This window comes from Ursus americanus, chromosome X (assembly GCF_024610735.1).
Source record: "Ursus americanus isolate L20-20 chromosome X, mUrsAme1.1.p, whole genome shotgun sequence".
Taxonomy (NCBI): Eukaryota; Metazoa; Chordata; class Mammalia; order Carnivora; family Ursidae; genus Ursus; species Ursus americanus.
The window spans coordinates 41930461-41950232 of record NC_142164.1 but is presented as its reverse complement, the minus strand read 5'-3'; the positions used below and the strand labels follow the sequence as shown (position 1 = coordinate 41950232).

The window sequence follows — 19772 nt, the reverse complement described above, 5'->3', positions numbered from 1 at the left end:
AGAGAGGAAAAGAGTAAAGTGGAGAAGGTAATTTACAAACTAAACTTGAAAGCCATTCGAGCATAACATTGTCATTACAATTATCTGTCAAAAGATTTAGTTTAATTACATTTTTAAAAACTCTCTTGAAAAGATGGCCCTACTCATATCAGGATTTGGTACTCTAAGGAGAGAAATATTAATGCCTTCATTAGCCATTGTGCTAGCATCTTCAGTCTTTAGAATTCCTCATGTGGCCTTTTGAGATTTTTACATCCTAACCTTAGGAAATGAGTAAACACAAAGTCCCAGGGGAATATGAACTTCAAGAGTAAGAACCTTTGTATATTTATATGCATGGTAGGGAGAAGATTCTTTTTTGGGGAAAAAAGTAATTTTGAAATAACTGAATAGCAGCATAATTGCCATCATATAAAGTATTATACATACTCCTATACATTTTCTTCACACAACAGTAAGTTGGTTGTAAAATCACCAAGAGGAAAAAGTTATAATAATAATAATAAAGCTGAATTTCAGTGTAAGATTTCCAGGGGATAACCTGAGATGCTTCTGACACTTTCAGTATTTAAATAGATCTATGAAACCGTATGTTGGGAGCCAAGTGGTCACAGTTCTGAGACATTCCTTGATCAATGATGATATTTAAGGCTGATTGCTGTTGCAGATGAACACTGCTAGGAGATTGATTGCCCTGGCCTTTCTTTTTGACTGTTTGAATTGGCAGTTTGGCAGATTTTCTCTTTCAATGGGAAATCTGAATCACCTATTGAACATGCTACAAAATACTTGTCTTATTCTATATTCCCTTAGAACTTAACATATACAGGTTGTTCTTCACTGTCTTTCACTTGACTAAGCACTCTAATATGCATGCATCTCCACAGTTAGGTTATAGCTCCTTGAAGGCAAAGAGCATTGTTTTATAGTCTTAAACTTGGTTTATGACTCCCATAGCATCTAACTCCTAGGGCAAAAATAGTTTAGTAGTGGTTAACAGCTTGGTTTTGTAGTCACACAGACCTAAATTCAAATTGTCTTTTCCTTAATTTACTGTTGTCATAATCTTGGGTAAGTTATAAGTATCAGTTTCCTGAAAAGTAAAATGGGGATAATAACACCCATAAGGTCATTGATAGGATAAAATATCATCTATATAAGAGTTTAGTGTAGTGCTTGGCAACACAGATGCCCAATACATTATAATAATTATTATGATAAAATACAGATTTTCCTCGACTTACAATGGAGTTACATATTGATTAACCAATTGTAAGCTGAACATATAAGTTGAAAATGCATTTAATACACTTAACCTATGGGACATCATAGCTTAGCCTAGCCTACCTTAAACATGCTCAGAATACTTACATTAGCTTACAGTTGGGCAAAATCATCTAAAACAAGACCTATTTTATTTATTATCTATCTATCTATCTATTTATTTATTTATTTTTAAAAGATTTGTTTATTTATTTATTTATTTGACAGAGATGGAGACAGCCAGTGAGAGAGGGAACACAAGCAGGGGGAGTGGGAGAGGAAGAAGCAGGCTCCCAGCAGAGGAGCCTGATGTGGGGCTCGATCCCATAACACCGGGATCACGCCCTGAGCCAAAGGCAGACGTTTAACGACTGCACCACCCAGGCGCCCCTAAAACAAGACCTATTTTATAATAAAGAATTGAATATCTCATGTCCTTTATTGAATACTGTACTGGAAGTGAAAAGCAAAATGGTTGGATGGTAAGTGTATCTGTTGTTTACCCTCCTGTCTGTGTGACTGACTGGGAGATGGAAATAGGAAAGGCACAATCATGGATAGGATGAGTTGTAGATAAGGAGAGCATAGCAAACTTCCAATATCTAACCAGCAAGGCTGAGTTGGTAACTGAGTATATAGAGCAGAAAGAGTTAAATCAGAGATGAACCAATGTTCTTATTGAAGTCACTGGGAATAACATAAGTTCTAAATTGGGAGACAATATAGGAGAGCTAGAGTGTGCTTGTGGTTTAGGAAAATTTTGAATAATAAGCCACCTTTTGAAAGTCCAGAGCCTACATAATCTTCTGAGCTGGAAATTGGACAAATAAATTTTATGTAAAATAAAGGATTGTGTGGAGTTCATAGTGGTCTTTTCAGAGTCTTGGTTTGGGTTCTCCCAAAAGCAGACCCAAAGACAAGGATTTGAATGTAAATAATTTATTTGGGAAGTGATTCCAGAAAGTACTACAAGGGAATGGGAAAGTCAGACTGAAAGGGAGGAAAAGCAAATAAAGAGTATGTTAATGAGCAGTTTGCCACTCAATTTTACTAAAAATATACCAAGGGGTGAGGGAGTTGCAGTGTTTATTTACTAACTTCCATCATTGACTGACAGTAACTCATGGGGTATTAATAACCTGGAACTTCCAGTCTGCCTCCTCTTCTGTTCAAGCTACTTTTGTAGTTATAGAAGCCCCTCTGGTAGAGAAACATAGGAAGTCTCCTGCAAATGACTTTTGGGTAAGCCAAGAGGATATGGGTAGGGTTCCAACAGTGTCCACTATAGGAGGAGATACCATGCATCTTGCATTTGAATTATCATATCCTTGATAATAGATATTCTATTTCAAGCAAATGGGTAACTTGGAAAATAACACTGAAAGCTGCCACTTGTTTGTATTACTTGAACCCCTAATATGATATTACCTACACTGATATTCTTTTATTCATTGAAATATTTATTGATAATCTAGTATATGTCAAGCTCTACACTAGTTGCTGGAGATACAGCAGTTAATGACTAAGTGACTGTCTTCATGAAGTTTATATTCTAGTGGTCAAGGAGTGGACAGAAGCAACCAAGTTAATAAATGCAACTAATTCATTAAGAGTTTTAACTCACTGAAGTATAAACAGGAAACAGCATTATTTTTCCTGGTGATTCCTACTTGTTGTGCTCTACTGTGCTTACCTTTTTCCACGAGGAGATGGTGACAATGATAAACATTTCAGTCTGACTCTATAACTTTTCAGCTGTTTTCAAATATTGTCTCTTCCTTTTTCTTCAAACAGGTAAGACATGTAGCACTAGTGGCTAGGAATTTGGAGGGTGCAGGGTAAGCTTTTGCACATCTCCCCTTCTTCCTCCTCTTTCCCTGTGCCTTCTCCTTTGGTGTTGCATTGGGAGATAAATAGGGAAGAGGGAAAGGGGAAAAAATACGCTTGTGACTACCTGTGTTTTCTCCTTGGTTGGTTATAATTGCTCTTCTAGCTGTCTATGGGCACTGTATAAACAGGTAGTTGTTATAATAGGTTTGATGATGAGATGATCCCCCCAGCATCTCCTGTGGGCATTGGAAGTCTCTTGCAAAATTTAATTTTTTTCTCAGAACTTCAGCTAATGGCATCATACCAATTTCCACTCAGGTATACTTATCTTGCCTCATGCTGCAAAGCCTCTAGTAAGAATCATCTGTTTACATAATCCACCTTGGATCTTTCGTAATATGCCAAATCCACCTTCCATGCTTCTTGGGACCCAGAAATTTAAGATGTGTTGGTAGGTATTAATACAGGCCTCTTTTGTCATCTGAAATCGCCAACACACTATCTTTCCTCAAAGTTCTTTATCATTGTTCCAGTGATACAGGAGAAGTCTAGCATGTCAACTGGGAAAGGAAAGCTTTCCTTCATTATCAAAAGATGACCTTCTCTTTCTCAGGCTACTTTGTTTATTGATGGAGTGGGGATGGGATGATAAGCAACTAGCTGCATTGGACAGCTGAATGGGTTGCCTCAGACCTCAAATTCTGGAAGTTTTCTGAATTTAGGATATTAGGTATATATCATTCTAAGGTCAATTCTGGAAATAGATGATCTTATTCAACACTTGATATCATCCTTTTACTCTCACATTCTAAGTAAAGTTCTACACCTTTAGGTACATATCAATTATTCAAGAAACGTATCTTTATACAGAATTCTGGATCTTTAAAATGATATCCAGAGAGTGTTCTTGTGTTTCCACTCAGATTTGCTTCTACCCATTATTTTAGGGATCACTGTGCTTTCAACCTCATTGTCCCCTTTGCCATTTTTTATGTCCTGGATTTATAATAAGTCCAATGTACCTCGGTGGTGCTTATATTCTGATTGTTAGAGGATCCCAAATGCATCCTCATATAGGTAACCAATTTACTGAAAAAGTCTTAACGCAATGGGAATAAACAGTAAAAATTGTTTTGTTTTTCCCCCAAATGCCTACTGATAGTACCTTAGTCAACCCCTTTCCGTACTGTGGGGATGGGAACCTTAACAACATTCAGTCTAATTCAAAACTTTTTACACTTGTTTTTGGCTTTGGAACAGTTTCATTCCAATTGTTTAAAGTTCAGTATTGTTAGAGATGCCTGGGTGGCTCAGTCGGCTAAACGTCTACCAGGTTCTGGGATCTAGTCCTGCATCGAGCTCCTTGCTCAGCCTGCAGCCTGCTTCTCCCACTGCCTACCACTACTCCTACTTGTGCTATTTCTTTCTTTCTGTCTCTCAGTCTCACACACACACACAAATAAATAAGTAAAATCTTTTTTTATTTATAATTTTTATTTTGTTATATTTGTCACCATACAGTACATCCCCAGTTTTTGATGCAATGTTCCATGATTCATTATTTGCATATAGCACCCAGTGCACCATGCAATATGTGCCCCCTTAATACCCATCACCGGCCTATCCCAGTCCCCCACACCCCTCCCCTCTGAAGCCCTCAGTTTGTTTCCCAGAGTCCACAGTCTCTCACGGTTCATTCCCCCTTCTCTTTACCCCCTTCATTCTTCGCTTCCTTTTCCTACCCATCTTCTTATTTCTTATGTTCCATAAATGAGTGAAACCATCTGAGAATTGTCTTTCTCTGCTTGACTTATTTCACTTAACATTATCTCCTCCAGTACCATCCATGTTGCTGCAAATGTTGTGTAATCGTTCCCTCTGATGGGTGAGTAATATTCCATTGTATATATGGACCACATCTTCTTAATCCAGTCATCTGTTGAAGGGCATCTAGGCTCCTTCCACAATTTGGCTATTGTGGACAATGCTGCTATGAACATTGGGGTGCATATGGCCCTTCTCTTCACTACGTCTGTATCTTCGGGGTAAATACCCAGTAGTGCAATGGCTGGGTCGGTCATAGGGTAGCTCAATTTTTAACTTTTTAAGGGACCTCCACACGGTTTTCCAGAGTGGCTGTACCAACTTGCATTCCCACCAACAGTGTAAGAGGGATCCCGTTTCTCCACATCCTCTCCAACAATTGTTGATTCCTGCCTTGTCAATTTTTGCCATACTAACTAGTGTAAGGTGGTATCTCAAGGTGGTTTTGATTTGGATTTGCCTGATGGCTAATGATTTTAAACATTTTTTCATGTGTCTGTTAGCCATTTGTATGTATTCATTGGAAAAGTGTCTGTTCATATCTTCCAACATTTTGATTTGATTATTTGTTTCCCGTGTATTGAGTTTGAGAAGTTCTTTGTAGATCTTGGATACTAGTCTTTTATTTGTAGTGTCATTTGCAAAGATCTTCTCCCATTCCATAGGCTGCCTCTTAGTATTTTTGACTGTTTCCTTGGCTATGCAGAAGATTTTTATCTTGATGAAGTGTCACAAGTTCATTTTTTCTTTTGTTTCTCTTGCCTTTGGAGATGTGTCATGAAAAATGTTGCTGTGGCTGATGTCAAAGAGGTTGCAGCCTATGTTCTCCTCTAGGATTTTGATGGATTCCTGTCTCACATCGAGGTCTTTCCATTTTAAGTTTATCTTTGTGTATGCTGTGAGAGAGTGGTCAAGTTTCATTCTTTTGCATATAGCTGTCCAATTTTCCCAGCACCATTTATTGAAGAGACTGTCTTTTTTCCACTGGATGTTTTTTCCTGCTCCATCAAAGATTAGTTGCCCAAAGAGCCGAGGGTCCATTTCTGGGTTCTCTATTCTGTTCCATTGGTCTATGTGTCTGTTTTTGTGCCAATACCATGCTGTCTTTGTGATCACAGCTTTGTAGTATAGCTTGAAATCTGGCAATGTGATGCCCCCAGCTTTGTTTTTCCTTTTCAACAGTTCCTTGGCGATTCGGGGCCTTTTCTGGTTCCATACAAATTTAAGGACTATTTGTTCCAGTTCCTTGAAAAATGTCATTGGTATTTTGATTGGGATGGCATTGAAAGTGTAGATTGCTCTGGGTAGCATAGACATTTTAACTATGTTTATTCTTCCGATCCATGAGCATGGAATATTTTTCCATCTTTCTGTGTCTTCCTTAATGTCTTTCAAGAGTGATTTGTAGTTTCTAGAATATAGACCCTTTACATCTCTGGTTAAGTTAATTCTGAGATAACGTATGATTTTTGGTGCTATTGTAAATGGAATGGATTCCCTAATTTCTCTTTCTTCAGTCTCATTGTTTATGCATAGAAATGCAACTGATTTCTGACCACTGATTTTGTATCCTGCCACATTACTGAATTGCTCTATAAGTTCTAGTAGTTTGGGGGTGGAGTCTTTTGGGTTTTCTATATAGAGTATCATGTTGCCTGCGACGAGAGACAGTTTGACTTCTTCTTTGCCGATTTGGATACCTTTTATCCCTTTTTGTTGTCTGATTGCTGTTGCAAGGACTTTTATTACTATGTTGAGTAATCATGGCGAGAGTGGGCATCCTTGTCATGTTCCTGATCTTAAGGGAAAGGCTTTCAGCTTTTCCCCATTGAGAATGATATTTACTGTAGGCTTTTCATAGATGGTTTTTATGAAATTGAGGAATGTACCTTCTATCCCTACACTCTGAAGGGTTTTAATCAGGAAAGGATGCTGTATTTTGTCAAATGCGTTTTCTGCATCAATTGAGAGGATTATATGGTTCTTGACTCTTTTCTTGTTGGTATGATCTCTCACACCGATCGATTTGCGAATGTTGAACCACCCTTGCATCCCAGGGATGAATCCCACTTGGTCATGATGGATAATCCTTTTAATGTACTGTTGGATCCTATTAGCTAGGACCTTGTTGAGAATTTTGGTGTCCATATTCATCAGGGAAATTGGTCTGTAATTCTTTTTGATGGGGTCTTTGCCTCGTTTGGGGATCAAGGTAATACTGGCCTCATAGAATGAGTTTGGCAGTTTTCCTTCTGTTTCTATTTTTTGAAACAGCTTCAGGAGAATACGTATTATTTCTTCTTTGAATGTTTGGTAGAATTTCCTTGGGTAATCCATCAGGCCCTGGGCTCTTGTTTTTGGGGAGGTTTTTGATCACTGCTTCAATCTCTTCAGAATTAATCGGTCTGTTTAAATAATCAATTTCTTTCTCTATTCTTTTGAATAAGTCTGGCCAGTGGCTTATCGATCTTATTTATTCTTTCAAGGAACCAGCTTCTGGTTCTGATGATCTGCTCTACTGTGCTCCTGGTTTCTAATTCATTGATCTCTGCTCTAATCTTGATCACCTGCCTTCTCGTGCATGGGTTAGGCCTGTTCTTCTGTTCCAACTCCAGCTTCTTGAGGTAGAATATAAAAACTGCATTTTAGATTTTTCTATTCTCTTGAGTGAGGCTTGGATGGCTATGTATTTTCCCCTTACAACCGCCTTTGCAGTGTCCCATAGTTTTTGGACCGACGTGTTTTTATTTTCATTGGTCTCCAAAAATTGTTTAAACTGATTTTTAATTCCCTGGTTTATCCAATCATTCTTGAGCAGGATGATTCTTAGTTTCCAAGTGTTTGAATTTCCTCCAAATTTTTCCTTGTGATTGAGTTCCAGTTTCAAAGCATTGTGGTCTGAGAATATGCAGGGAATAATCTCAGTCTTTTGGTATTGGTTGAGACCTGTTTTATGACCCAGTATATGGTCTATTCATGAGAAAGTTCCATGTGCATTTGAAAAGAATGAGTATTCTGTTGTTCTGGGGTGTAGTGTTCTATATATATCTATGAGGTCCATCTGGTCCTGTGTGTCATTCAAAGCTTTTGTTTCCTTGTTGATTTTCTGCTTAGGTGATGTGTCTATTGCTGAGAGCGGAGTGTTGAGGTCCCCTACTATTAATATATTATTATCTATATGTCTCTTTATTCTGGTTAAGAGTTGGCTTGTGTATCTAGCTGCTCCCCTGTTGGGGGCATAGATATTTATAATTGTCATATCTACTTGTTGGATACATCCTTTAAGAATAATATAGTGTCCTTCTGTATCTCTAAGTACAGTCTTTAGTTTATAATCTAATCTGTCTGATATGAGAATTGCTACCGCAGCTTTGTTTTGAGGTCCATTGGCATGAAAAATGGTTCTCCATCCCTTCACTTTCAGTCTGGATGTACCTTTAGGTTCAAAATGAATCTCTTGTAGACAGCATATGGATGGGTCATGTCTTTTTATCCAATCTGCAACCCTGTGGTATTTTATGGGAGCATTTAGACCATTCACATTGAGAGTGATTTTGAGAGATATGATTTTAATGATGTCATGTTGCCTGTAAAGTCTTTGTTTCCATTTCTGTTCTGTATCACTCTTGGGGCCTTTTTACTTTTATAGAGCCCCCCTTAATATCTCATGTAGGGCTAGTTTGGTGGTTACGAATTCCTTCAGTTTCTGTCGGTCTTGGAAGGTCCTTATCTCTCCATCAATTCTCAATGACAGCCTTGCTGGATAAATGATCCTTGGCTGCATGTTCTTCTCAGATAGAGCTTTGAAAATACCCTGCCAACCCTTCCTAGCCTGCCCTGTCTCTGTAGACAGGTCTGACATTATTCTGATATTTTTCCCCCTGTACATAAGGATTTTCTTCCCCCTGGCCACTTTCAATACTGTATCCTTGGATCTAATATTTGCAAATTGTACTATGATGTGATGTGGTGTAGGTCTGTTCTCATTGACCTTGGGAGGGGTCCTCTCTGCCTGGGACATGAATGCTTGTTTCCTTTGCTAGATTGGGGATGTTCTCAGCTACAGTTTCTTCAGATATCCTTTCTAGACCTCTCTCTTTCTCCACCCCCTCGGGGATGCCAATGATTCTGACATTGGAATGTTTCATTGATTCAGTAATCTCCCATGATCTACATTCTTGAGATTGGATTTTTTTGAGCCAAGTTTCTGTTTTAACTTTCTCTTCTACCATCCCATCCTCCAATTCACTAATTCGTTCTTCTGCCTCATTTACCCTGGCCATCAGAGCGTCTGGTTTAGACTACATTTGATTCATAGCATTTTAAATTTCTGCCTGATTCACTCTCATTTCCGCCCTTAGAGATTCTATATTCTCGTCAATATTTTCATTAATATTTTTTTTCAATCCTACACATCATCTTGACCATTGTTACTCTGAACTCCATTTCTGACAATTTGGTTATATCCATAGCCATTGGTTCTGTGGTGGAGACCACAGACTCATTATCTTTTCTTTGCTTGGGGGGGATTTCTCCTCCTCGTCATTCTGATGAGGAGATGTGGGGTTGCCCAGAGTCCAAATTATTGACCAGGACCCAGGCAGTGTGCACTTGTTTTATAGGAAGCTTAGGGATGTGGGCTTCTTGATTTTTCAGCCTGCCTTCTGTGGGAAGGGCCTGCCACACTGATACTCAGGCAACCTTGTTTGTGTAGAGTTGCCCTGTCCCCTGCAAGGGGGGATGGGAATGGGCACAATGTGAGCAGGTATTTCCAGGCTTCTTTTCTCTGGCGGCTTTCCCTGGCGGTTTTCTATGACTCTTCTGAGAGTCACAGCAGCAGTGGCTGTAACTTAACCTCTGTCTCAGAACAGACAGATCGCAGTCCGCTCTCCACTGAGCTCTCTTGGCCACTTTAACTCCGTTTCCGTCGGTGCTGCTAAAAACCCTGCAGCGTCCTGGGTTGTGCGCCCCATAGCCGCTCTTACAGCCCTTGCTTCCAGGGCCAGCATGTCTATGTCCTTTGTGCTTCTAATACCACCAGCTGCCCCCAGGTCCCACACGTGCTTCCAAGCTCCCTGTTTCAGTGTGGTTCGCGCACGCTCCGGAGCACAGGTTTTCAGTCTGGTCGCGCGTACGCACTCGCGAGCTCTTGGTTTCAGTCTTGTTCGAGTGTGCGCTCTGGAGCTCCAGTTTTCAGTCTGGTAGCACGTGCATTCCCAGGCTCACGGTCTCAGTCTGCTCTCTTGAGGGTGCCAGTCCATGAGTCCGGCCCGCTCCCCAGTGCAGGTGGCTACTGCTTCCCAGTGCCTGAGTGCATCGGCTCCTCCACCTTCCGTTTATATTCTGATATCTGTGCGCAGATTCACGGCTCCCCGCCTGTACCTCAATATTCAGCACTGGTGATGTTCATTTGTAGAGATCCAGATGTATCTTCCTGCATCTCAGGCTGATTCCGTGGGTGTTCAGGATGGTCTGGTAGGTATCCACCTCAACTCAGGGGACCAGCTGAGAAAGGGGTCCTCTACTCCTCCACCATCTTTTCTCCTCCTTGCAGAAAGTGGTCACTTTTCTGTTCCTAGAGTTTCTGCTACTCTTTTCTTCGTTCTCCAGTTGCGTTCATAGGTATTCAGAATGGTTTAGTAGCTCTCTACCTGAATTCCTGGGACCAGACAAACTTTAGGTCTCCTGCTCCTCCGCCATCTTGGACTGAATTCTCTAAATAAGTAAAATCTTAAAAACTAAATTTCAGGATTGTTAATTTTAAAACAGTGTCAAAGTTGAGTAAAAATTCTTTTTGTGACATAAACAAAATAACCATAAATGCTGATCAGTCTTATGAATAAAACAGCAAGGAGGTGAGCTAGAGAATGACAGAGGGAGACTTTAGGTAGTTGGAAAAGGTGTTTTTGTGTGACTGAGGACAATAGGATGTTAAGGGACTGTGGGAAGAGTGGGGAGAAGTATCCTGGGAGAACGATAAAATGTAAAGGCCATGAGGAGGAAATGACCTTGACACATTCCAGGCACAAATAAAATGTTCATAGTGGCTGGAGCATAGCCAATAAGGAGGAAAGTGTGATATGAGATCAAAGAGGAAGCCAGGGCTGCACCTTCAGGCTCTTGATGGTCTAGTGGAAAGAGTTCAGATTTTATTCCATATCCAGTGGGAAGTCATTGAAAAGTTTTAACCAGGGAACTTTGGCATGATTCAACTGTGCACTTTAATGTTTTCTTCCATTTGCATAAAAGAAAGCCAGAAGTCACCAGAATGTCATTGTTTCTATAATGTGTCTTTGAGATATATGAAATTTTAGCTGCTGTTTTGTTGAGGCCAAGACCTGTGGTTCAACTTCATATCCTTTTTTGACATTTCAGCTGCCAAGGAAAGTGAATGATGAAGCCACCATTTCTTTTGGCCCTTGTGGTCTGTTCTGTAGTCAGCACAAATTTGAGGATGGTGTCGAAGAGAAATTCTGGTAAGTTGCTGGCAAATTCCACTTGGTCAAAAATGTGCAGTTTTTGTGAGCATCCAGAGAACATTTGTGCCCTTAACTATGAATATCTTTAAACAGAAGTTCTTGAATTCCAGCTTGTTGGAAAATAGCCAAGATAAGAATGAGATTTTGGCCTACCACTGAGAAAATGTTGTGGAACTAGTGGAATTTTGTTCAACTTCAATGGCAGCATACTCTCAGTGGACAATGAAATGTTTAGGGCCTACTTAGGGTTGGTTACATTTGCTAGTGACTATACACCTGGGAACAAACATTTGCAAATGAAAAGACAGGAAACCTTTAAAAATATATATCCTTTGCCTCTTAATTGAGTGTGTAGTATTACTGTTTAAATTGAAGCTTTTGACAAATATTAGTGAGCTTTATTTTTTGGTACATTTTGATATTTGTACCAAATCTCTAACAGGCAGAGGTTAAAGCCTCCAAGTTCAGAAATATTAGCTAATTGCCTGAAGAGAAATTTCTTGAGAAGAAATATCTATTCCTAGAACATGGTGGTCTGGCAGGTAGCCATGATTGTACTGAAAGATTAGCTGTAGCTAGTAGATATCCCAATCAAAGCTTAAACATTGTTTAATAATACTTGAATATATATATATATATATATATATATATATATATATATATATATATATATCTTTCAGTTTTGATTATATAGTCTGGCTATAATCAGAAACCATGCATGAGATTTTAAGAATTGATTTTCTGTCTGCAATCATTCCAGTAAGACACTAAAGAATGTGTTATTACATGGAAACAGAAGACTATGATGGGGCTTTCTGCTAGCTTCTAATTCAGTTATTTCCTACAATTAAATGTATGCTCTTCACTTTCTCATTAAGTATAAAACCCAGGCAATAAAGTGCATGCCTATTTTTCAATGCAATAAATGCTGGCTAGTGCTTGGAGTTTGGTTAATGTTTGTTTTCTGAGGCAAGAATACTTGCTAATTGAAATAGCTAAAAAATAGTATTGTTCTTCAATTGATCGTGTGATAATAAGTCTTTGACAAAAATGGGTCACAAGTTGTAAAATATAACAACACTGCTGAAATCCAAAGGATTCTGGAATGGTAAAGGTAGGGCAATATATTGGCTTTTTCTCCCCTTAAGACTTATGTATATATTTAACACATTTTTGTGTATCATGACTCTCTTTCAGCTGTGTTTGTGTATAACATTTTACTTATAGTATCTCCAACTTGGCATATTTTATGTGGCTGCCTTTCCTTGCTCACTTTTGAAGTCACATTTTCACTTTCAGTCTTGGTTCAGATTGATTATTGCTGAAATAAAATGCTTGGAGATATTACTTACTTGCAAATGTAACCTGTTGGACCAGATCTTCTTTTCCTTACTTGGTTATGTCATGATGTCTGTAGCAGAGTCTGAAAGGAAAAAAAAAAGGAATCGAGGTTTAAAAAGACATCTATATTATGGTAGTTTAATTCAAGTAAAACCCAAAATAAGAAACAAAAACCAGTTGCTATGTATATATGTATTCTGTCTTCTTTCCTTGGTTTGCTTATTATTTATGAGGATAGAGGATGTTAAAAATATATACATAGAGGAAGTTATCACTGATGCACAAGTGTCCTTTAAAGATCAACTTCTTAATGCTTTGCTTCTTTATTCTTTACTTATCAAGTGTGAGGCCATTTGTAGCTTATGAGTGGTTCTTAGCTTTGTCTTCTTAGTGTAGTCTAGTGGTATCATGTTTTCAGTGAGCTTTTTTGAAGAAACATTACCTAAAAAGCTATTCCCCTTAGAGTAAATTCATTCGAATAGTTTCAGTCTCTTCTCCCCCATTTGTTTACCCTCAGCTACCTCCTAGGACAATAGCAATTATAACATTGGAGCTAAACTTTTCCTACTGATCTGGGCAGTGGAGATGGTTTGAATACAATTAGCCCTTTTTTTCTTATGCTTTCTTGCTTTTATTTATGGTATATGTGGAGTAGGCAGGAAAGACTAATGGGCTGATGTTGGTTTTTACATGCCTGTGTGTGTGGTATTTATTTCAAAATACAGAAACAAAAATCAAGCAAGGGATAAATAAAAGACATCCTAAGTTGCCCATAAGTGATGAGAATGGGGGTACTTTGGAGCAGTTCTTTTCACTCTTCCTTTCTATTTAGGTACTCTCATCATAACCCCCTTCCTAGCCCCTACACTCATGTTAATATTATTTTATGTTGAAAAATAGAATTATTTGCACTCTCATTATGATGGTCCTATTTGAGTTCACCTTATCTTTTGAAGAACATTAAAGATTGTTTTGGCAAATCTGTAGTGCAAAATTTTGTTTCATGCAATCTGTGAGGTCCTTTGGCCTTTACCAGTTAAAGAGATCTGGATTTAAGCTTGCATAGTTGTTCTTCTTGGAATCACCAATGGAACTCAGAACTTTTATTTTCTTCCCCTACTTCCCTTCCCCAAAGTGAAAAATGAATGATTATGCCCTTCACTCATTAACATTTATAACTGTTTAGTGTGAGGTATGAAGTCAGTTATAACGATTTTTGTGCAGTTTATTATAGGCAGCGATCTCCTTCACTAAGATCTCTAACAACTACTAATGCCAAAGGCTTATTTTATGTACAAGACACAGGACCAAGGGATGGAATCTTCTTGTTCTGCACTTGCCAATCAAGGAAAAGAATAAAAGACCCAACATTTTTAAAAACTTAGTTTGGACACATATTGACATGAACCTCCTAGTTTCTGGTAATATACAGTTTTTAAAGCTGCAGCATAGGTTATGTTTCTAGGTAATACCCATTCACATTGAGCAAGCCCAACTATCAACCCTGCATAGGGAAACAGCAAAAATGGCTCTGAAGTTGCATTAGAACATACTAAAATGCATAACATCTAATTTTTTTAATGATTTTTTATTATATTATGTTAGTCACCATACAGTACATCCCCGGTTTCCGATGTAAGGCTCGATGATTCATTAGTTGTGTATAACACCCAGTGCACCATGCAATACGTGCCCTCCTTACTACCCATCACCGGTCTATCCCATTCCCCCACCCCCCTCCCCTCTGAGGCCCTCAGTTGCATAACATCTAATTTTAAGGACTGTAGCTGATTGACCAAGTGTGAGCTTGTCATCTTCACAGAATACTCATGAGGTCCTTTAGCACTGGCATTCTCTAAATTTAAAACTGGATAAGGTTATATGGAAAGTCTACTCTATTAAAAACAGTTTTACTTTACTTAAAGGTGTCTTTCTTTATGGCAGGGAATTGGCTAATATCTTGACAAAGTCTAATAACAGAAATACCCAGTAGAGGACACAGGTATCTAAAACTAATTTTCAGTAGGATGGGTGGAAGAAAAAGGTCTCCCTCAGGAAGAGAACACTCAAGGGCTTCTATATAGGTACTTCTTTTTACCTCAAAATCATATCCCCAGAATATACAGAATTTTTATTTTGGGGGATGTTAAACTGTCCCCTTTGCTTTTCTCTGACTTTTACTGGTGTTGCTACAGAAAAATGTGATCTGGATTAGGCAGTTGTTGGCATTAGGCTCCCCCAGCCTGGATCTCAATATCAGGGAAGAAAGGAATAGGGTGACCAGTTTGATGAGAAGGTATGTTTAATTCTGAATCCAAATTGGGTCATTTTGCACATTTGGAGGATGACTATAATGAAACAACTTCTCAGTGATCTGGTGTTTGAAGGAAAATTGCAGAGCTACCAAAATATCTTAATCAACTAGGAAAATGTAGTCCCTAGGGGTAAGAAAGATGTGAAGGCCAGCTGGCACATATTGGGTACTTATAGATACATTTTGGATTGACTTGAGCATCCAATTTCATTTAATGAGAGAATAGCTTTACATGAGGATTCGCCTTATAGGTTTACAGAATTATGGAGTTTTCTGATTGTTGATGAGAGAGAAGCAGTTTCTTTTCACTAACAATTCTTTGGTTTTAGAATTTCTAGTCATGTGACTGAGGAAGATCTTAAGGCAGAAATAGAGGTTATGGGAGTTTATGTTTCTAGCAAAAGCTAGAAAGAATATCTCTCAGAGTCCATAGTCTAGACACAAACTGAGGGCTTCAGAGGGGAGGGGTGGGGGAATGGGATAGGCTGGTGATGGGTAGTAAGGAGGGCACGTATTGCATGGTGCACTGGGTGTTATATGCAACTAATGAATCATCGAACTTTACATGAAAAAACAGGGATGTACTGTATGGTGACTAACATAATATAATAAAAAATATTATAAAAATAAAATAAAAAGAATATCTCAAATAGCTTCTAAATGTAAACAAAATAACTTTCCCTGTGAAATTGATTGTTATATAATTAAAAATAAAATGAACTATCATGCTTTGAATTCTTAAAAAGTAGACAAAATGTTTTATTTTAAAATAGTGGTTAGAAGTAATGTTGTTCTGAAGATATTCACATTGTGCCTTTAGCTGTGGAATGCAAGAACACTAGATTAGAATTTAGAAGATCAACAAGGTGTTACTGAAATCTCAACTTCTAAATTTATTCTAATGATCTAAGATCAAGGAGAAAAATATCTCCCCATGGTCTCTTCTTTACCTGAAATGGTTAATCTGAGATTTGATACTTTTATCTCTTTAATTAGAGTGACTTCCATGGAGGAAACTGGATCTTGGAAGGAAAGGAAAGTGGTACAGGAAGGATTGGCTTAGTCATTGGAGCTGGTACAGGAGTGGTATTAAAAGAGTATGGGACAAAGTTTACAGCAAGTAAAGAGTAGTCAGAGATGAGAGAGATCAGTCAGAAAGAGTGTGTAGGCAGAATGGAGCTGGATGAAACACCTTTATTAAAGAAGTCGAAGGGCAAATAGTTTTAGGATTCTTAGTCATTGAATTTTATATGGCCAAAGGCATAACCAGTCATGAAATACTTCTTGAACTCTTACTGTATGTGAGGCATTACACTAGTCCTGTGGTGGGGAAGAGGGTAGGGAAAATAAAGCAAAACTCCCTTTTCAATAATATTTAATATCATTGGGATAAATGAATGGCTAAGCAAATTGTGTTAACCTGAGAGAGCACTGTATGGCTATTAAAATGACCTGTATTTAGACCATATTGATAAACAGAAATATGAATATAAATAATATTAAGCAAAAAACCTGGTACACAATGATGTTAAAATATGTATTTACACTAACCAAAATTAGAAAAGAATTTGTAATGATGTTTAGCATTTATAGATATATTTAGTATTTATACATATATTTATAAGTGATTTTTTTCCTACAAAGTCATTTAAATGCATAGTAATAATAAGAGATCTATTTAACTGGGAGGAAATACTGTTACTGGGGGATGCTTCACATATGAAACTCAGAGTAACACAAGAGAATTTGATTCAGTATTAAACTTGCATAGCAAGACCTCCAAAGCTAGGGTAGTCAGAGAAAGGCAGGACCGATACTGGACATTCTATAGAAGATGAGAGGCTTGAGGGAAGGCCTGACAGCAGGTAGGACCAAGAACGATCTGGAATTAGGGAGAGGAACCTTCAAGGTAAGGAGCATAGTGTGAGTGGACAGATAGAGGTGGCAGTGAGTATGGCACATATTTGTAGGGAGAAATGTAAGTCAGCAAATGGGAAACAGTTGAAGTTGGCTACGTAAGACAAGTCAGCTGAAAGATAGAGTTCCCAAGTTCTAGTTCCAGTAGTATAGATGAGTAGTAGATTTAATTTTTTCAGCAGAATAGTGATGAATGATGACTTTTGCAGTAATCTAGATGGATGGCTGCAAAAGGTAGCCAGGTGAAAGAAAATTCTAAAATGAACCCATGGGGGAAACCAGAACTTGACTTGGGAATTGTACGGTGAGACAGAAGGAGTTAGATTCTCTTTATGTTTTTATAATCTTGAAACATTTCAAACATATAGAAAAGTTACAAAAACAGTACAATGACCACCCATATACTCTTTACCTGTATTCACCAGATGTTAACATTCTGATGCATGTTTTCTCTCCTCCCTTTCTCCTCCCTGTTGCTCTTTTTTACCATTAAGTATGATATTAGCTCTGAGTTTTTATAGGTATTCTTTAAGAGATTGAGGACTTTCCCTTCTAGTCCTAGTTTCCTGAGATTTTTTTATTGTGAATTGGTATTGAATTTTGTCACATGCTTTTTCCGCATCTATTAAGATGACAATGATTTTCTCCTTTATCGTGTTAATATGGTGAATTAAATGGATTGATTTTCGAATATTGAACCAGTCTTGCTATAAGAGATAAGCCCTAGTTAGTCATGATGTATTATTCATCTTATCTGTTGCTGGATTTATTTAAAAATTTTTTGGTTGTTCTTGAGGATTTTTGCATCTGTATTCATGAGTGATATTGTCTAATTTTTTGGTAATGTTTCGTTAGGTTTTGGTGTTAGAATTGTGTTGGCCTCATCTTAGGAAATACTCTTGCCTCCTCTGTTTTCTGAATGGCATTATTGCTTTCTCAAAAGTTTGATAGTATTGACCTTTGATATTATCTGGACTTGTAGTTTATTTGTGGAAAGTTTTTGTTTATTGATGCTTTGATTTCTTCAGTAGGTACAGAGCTTCTCAGATTTTCTCTTCCTTCTTAAATCAGTTTTGGTAATTTATGTTTTTGTAAAGGATTTATTCATTTCATTTAAATTTTTAAAATGTATCGACATGGAGTCATTCATAATATTCATTTAATATCCTTCAAATGTCTGTACAATCTGTAATATTATCCCCACTTTCCTTTGTGTTGTTCATCTTTCTTTCTTTCTTTCTTTCTTTCTTTCTTTCTTTCTTTCTTTCTTTCTTTTCTCTCTTTCTTTCTCTTTTGATTAGTTTTGCTTGTTAAGGGTTTATTAAGTTCATTAATCTTTTGAAAGAATCAGCTTTTGGCTTTGTTAATTTTCTTTGTTGCTTATTTAATTGTTCGTTCTCCATTCTTTATTCTTTCTTTTTTTCTTTGGGTTTAATTTGTCCTTCTTTTTCTGGTTTCTTAAGGTGGAAACTTAGATCACAGATCTTAAAACTTTCTTCTTTTCTAATAAAGGCATTTAAAGCTAAAAATGTCCCTCTAAGTATGCATTAGTTGTGAACCCAAAATTTTGATCGATTGTGTTTTATTATGTAGTTCAAAATATTTTTAAATTTCCCTTGTGATTTCTTCTTTGAACTGGAATTATTTAAAAGTGTGTTATTTAATTTCCAAATATTGAAGGATATTTTAGACATCTTATTTATATTATTTCTAATTTTATTCCAGAGAATGTATTCTATAATATTTCAATCTCTTGATATTTACTGAGTTTTATTCCATGTCCCAGCACATGGCCTTTATTGATGAATGTTCCATATGCACTTGCATATTATGCTATGCAGTGTTCTGTAAATTTCAATCAGGTTAAGATGGCTGACAGTGTTCTTTTCTTCTTCTTCTTTTTTTAGACAGTGTTTTTTCTATCTTTTATGTCCTTACTGATTTTATTGGATACTTGTTCTATCAATTAGTGAGAGAGGGTTATTAATATGTCCAAATGTAATTGTGGATTTGTCTCATTCTCCCTTTACTTTTGTCAAATTTACCTCATGAATTTTGATGCTCTTATTAGTTGCACACATATTTAGAATTATTTTGTCTTCCTGAAGATTTATCCTCTTTATCTCCTGTAATGCTATTTGTCTTGAATTTTGCTTTGTCTATGTTAATAGAGCTGTACTGACTGTTTTTATGGTGTTTTTTTTCTTATCCTTTTACTCTCGTCCTATGTGTAGCTTTAAATGTGAAGTGCATATGTTATAGATGGCATATTATTGAGTCTTTTTATCCAGTCTAACAATGTCTGTCTTTTAGATAAAGTGATTAGTCCATTTACAATGAATATAATTTTTGATATGTTTAAGTCACCATTTTCTATTTTTCTCTTCTAGTTTTTGTTAGTGTTTTTACCTGTTGCTCCATATCTGTTTTATTTTGGGTTATTTAATAATTTTTAGTATTCTATCTTATGTCCTTTATTGGCTTTATAACTATACCTGTTAAATATTTTAACTGGGTACTTAAGTTAGGGGGTCACAAACTATGGCTTGTGGGTCAAACCTGCCCATTTCCTGTTTTTATAAAAAATATATTAATGGAACACAGTCACACTAATTTATTTGCATATTGTCTATGGCTGCTTTTGTGCTATAATAGCAGAGTTGAGTAGTTATTACAAAGACTGTGTGGCCAATAATGCTTAAAATATTTACTATCTGGCCCTTTACAGAAAAAATCTGCTGTCCCCTGCTTTTGGGCTTACAATGAGTATCCTTAACTTTACAAAGTCTATCTAGAGTTAATAT

General features: G+C 37.2%; 1 protein-coding gene and 1 long non-coding RNA gene across 3 annotated transcripts in view; one reads left to right on the top strand and one right to left on the bottom strand.

The window, feature by feature from the left end:
* The window catches only part of IL1RAPL2 (interleukin 1 receptor accessory protein like 2), a 1151831-nt gene that overhangs the window by 63648 nt on the left and 1068411 nt on the right, over positions 1-19772 (top strand). The window contains exon 2 of the mRNA XM_087859489.1: positions 11293-11393. Within this exon, the coding sequence (XP_087715615.1) occupies positions 11309-11393 (85 nt within the window). The 5' untranslated portion in view covers positions 11293-11308. The remainder of the gene's footprint in view (positions 1-11292; positions 11394-19772) is intronic.
* LOC148106896 (uncharacterized) overlaps positions 1-19772 on the bottom strand; it is a 120581-nt gene that overhangs the window by 20765 nt on the left and 80044 nt on the right. For both annotated transcript variants that reach the window (XR_015723253.1, XR_015723254.1), the window contains one exon: positions 12749-12819. This is a non-coding gene — a long non-coding RNA (uncharacterized LOC148106896). The remainder of the gene's footprint in view (positions 1-12748; positions 12820-19772) is intronic.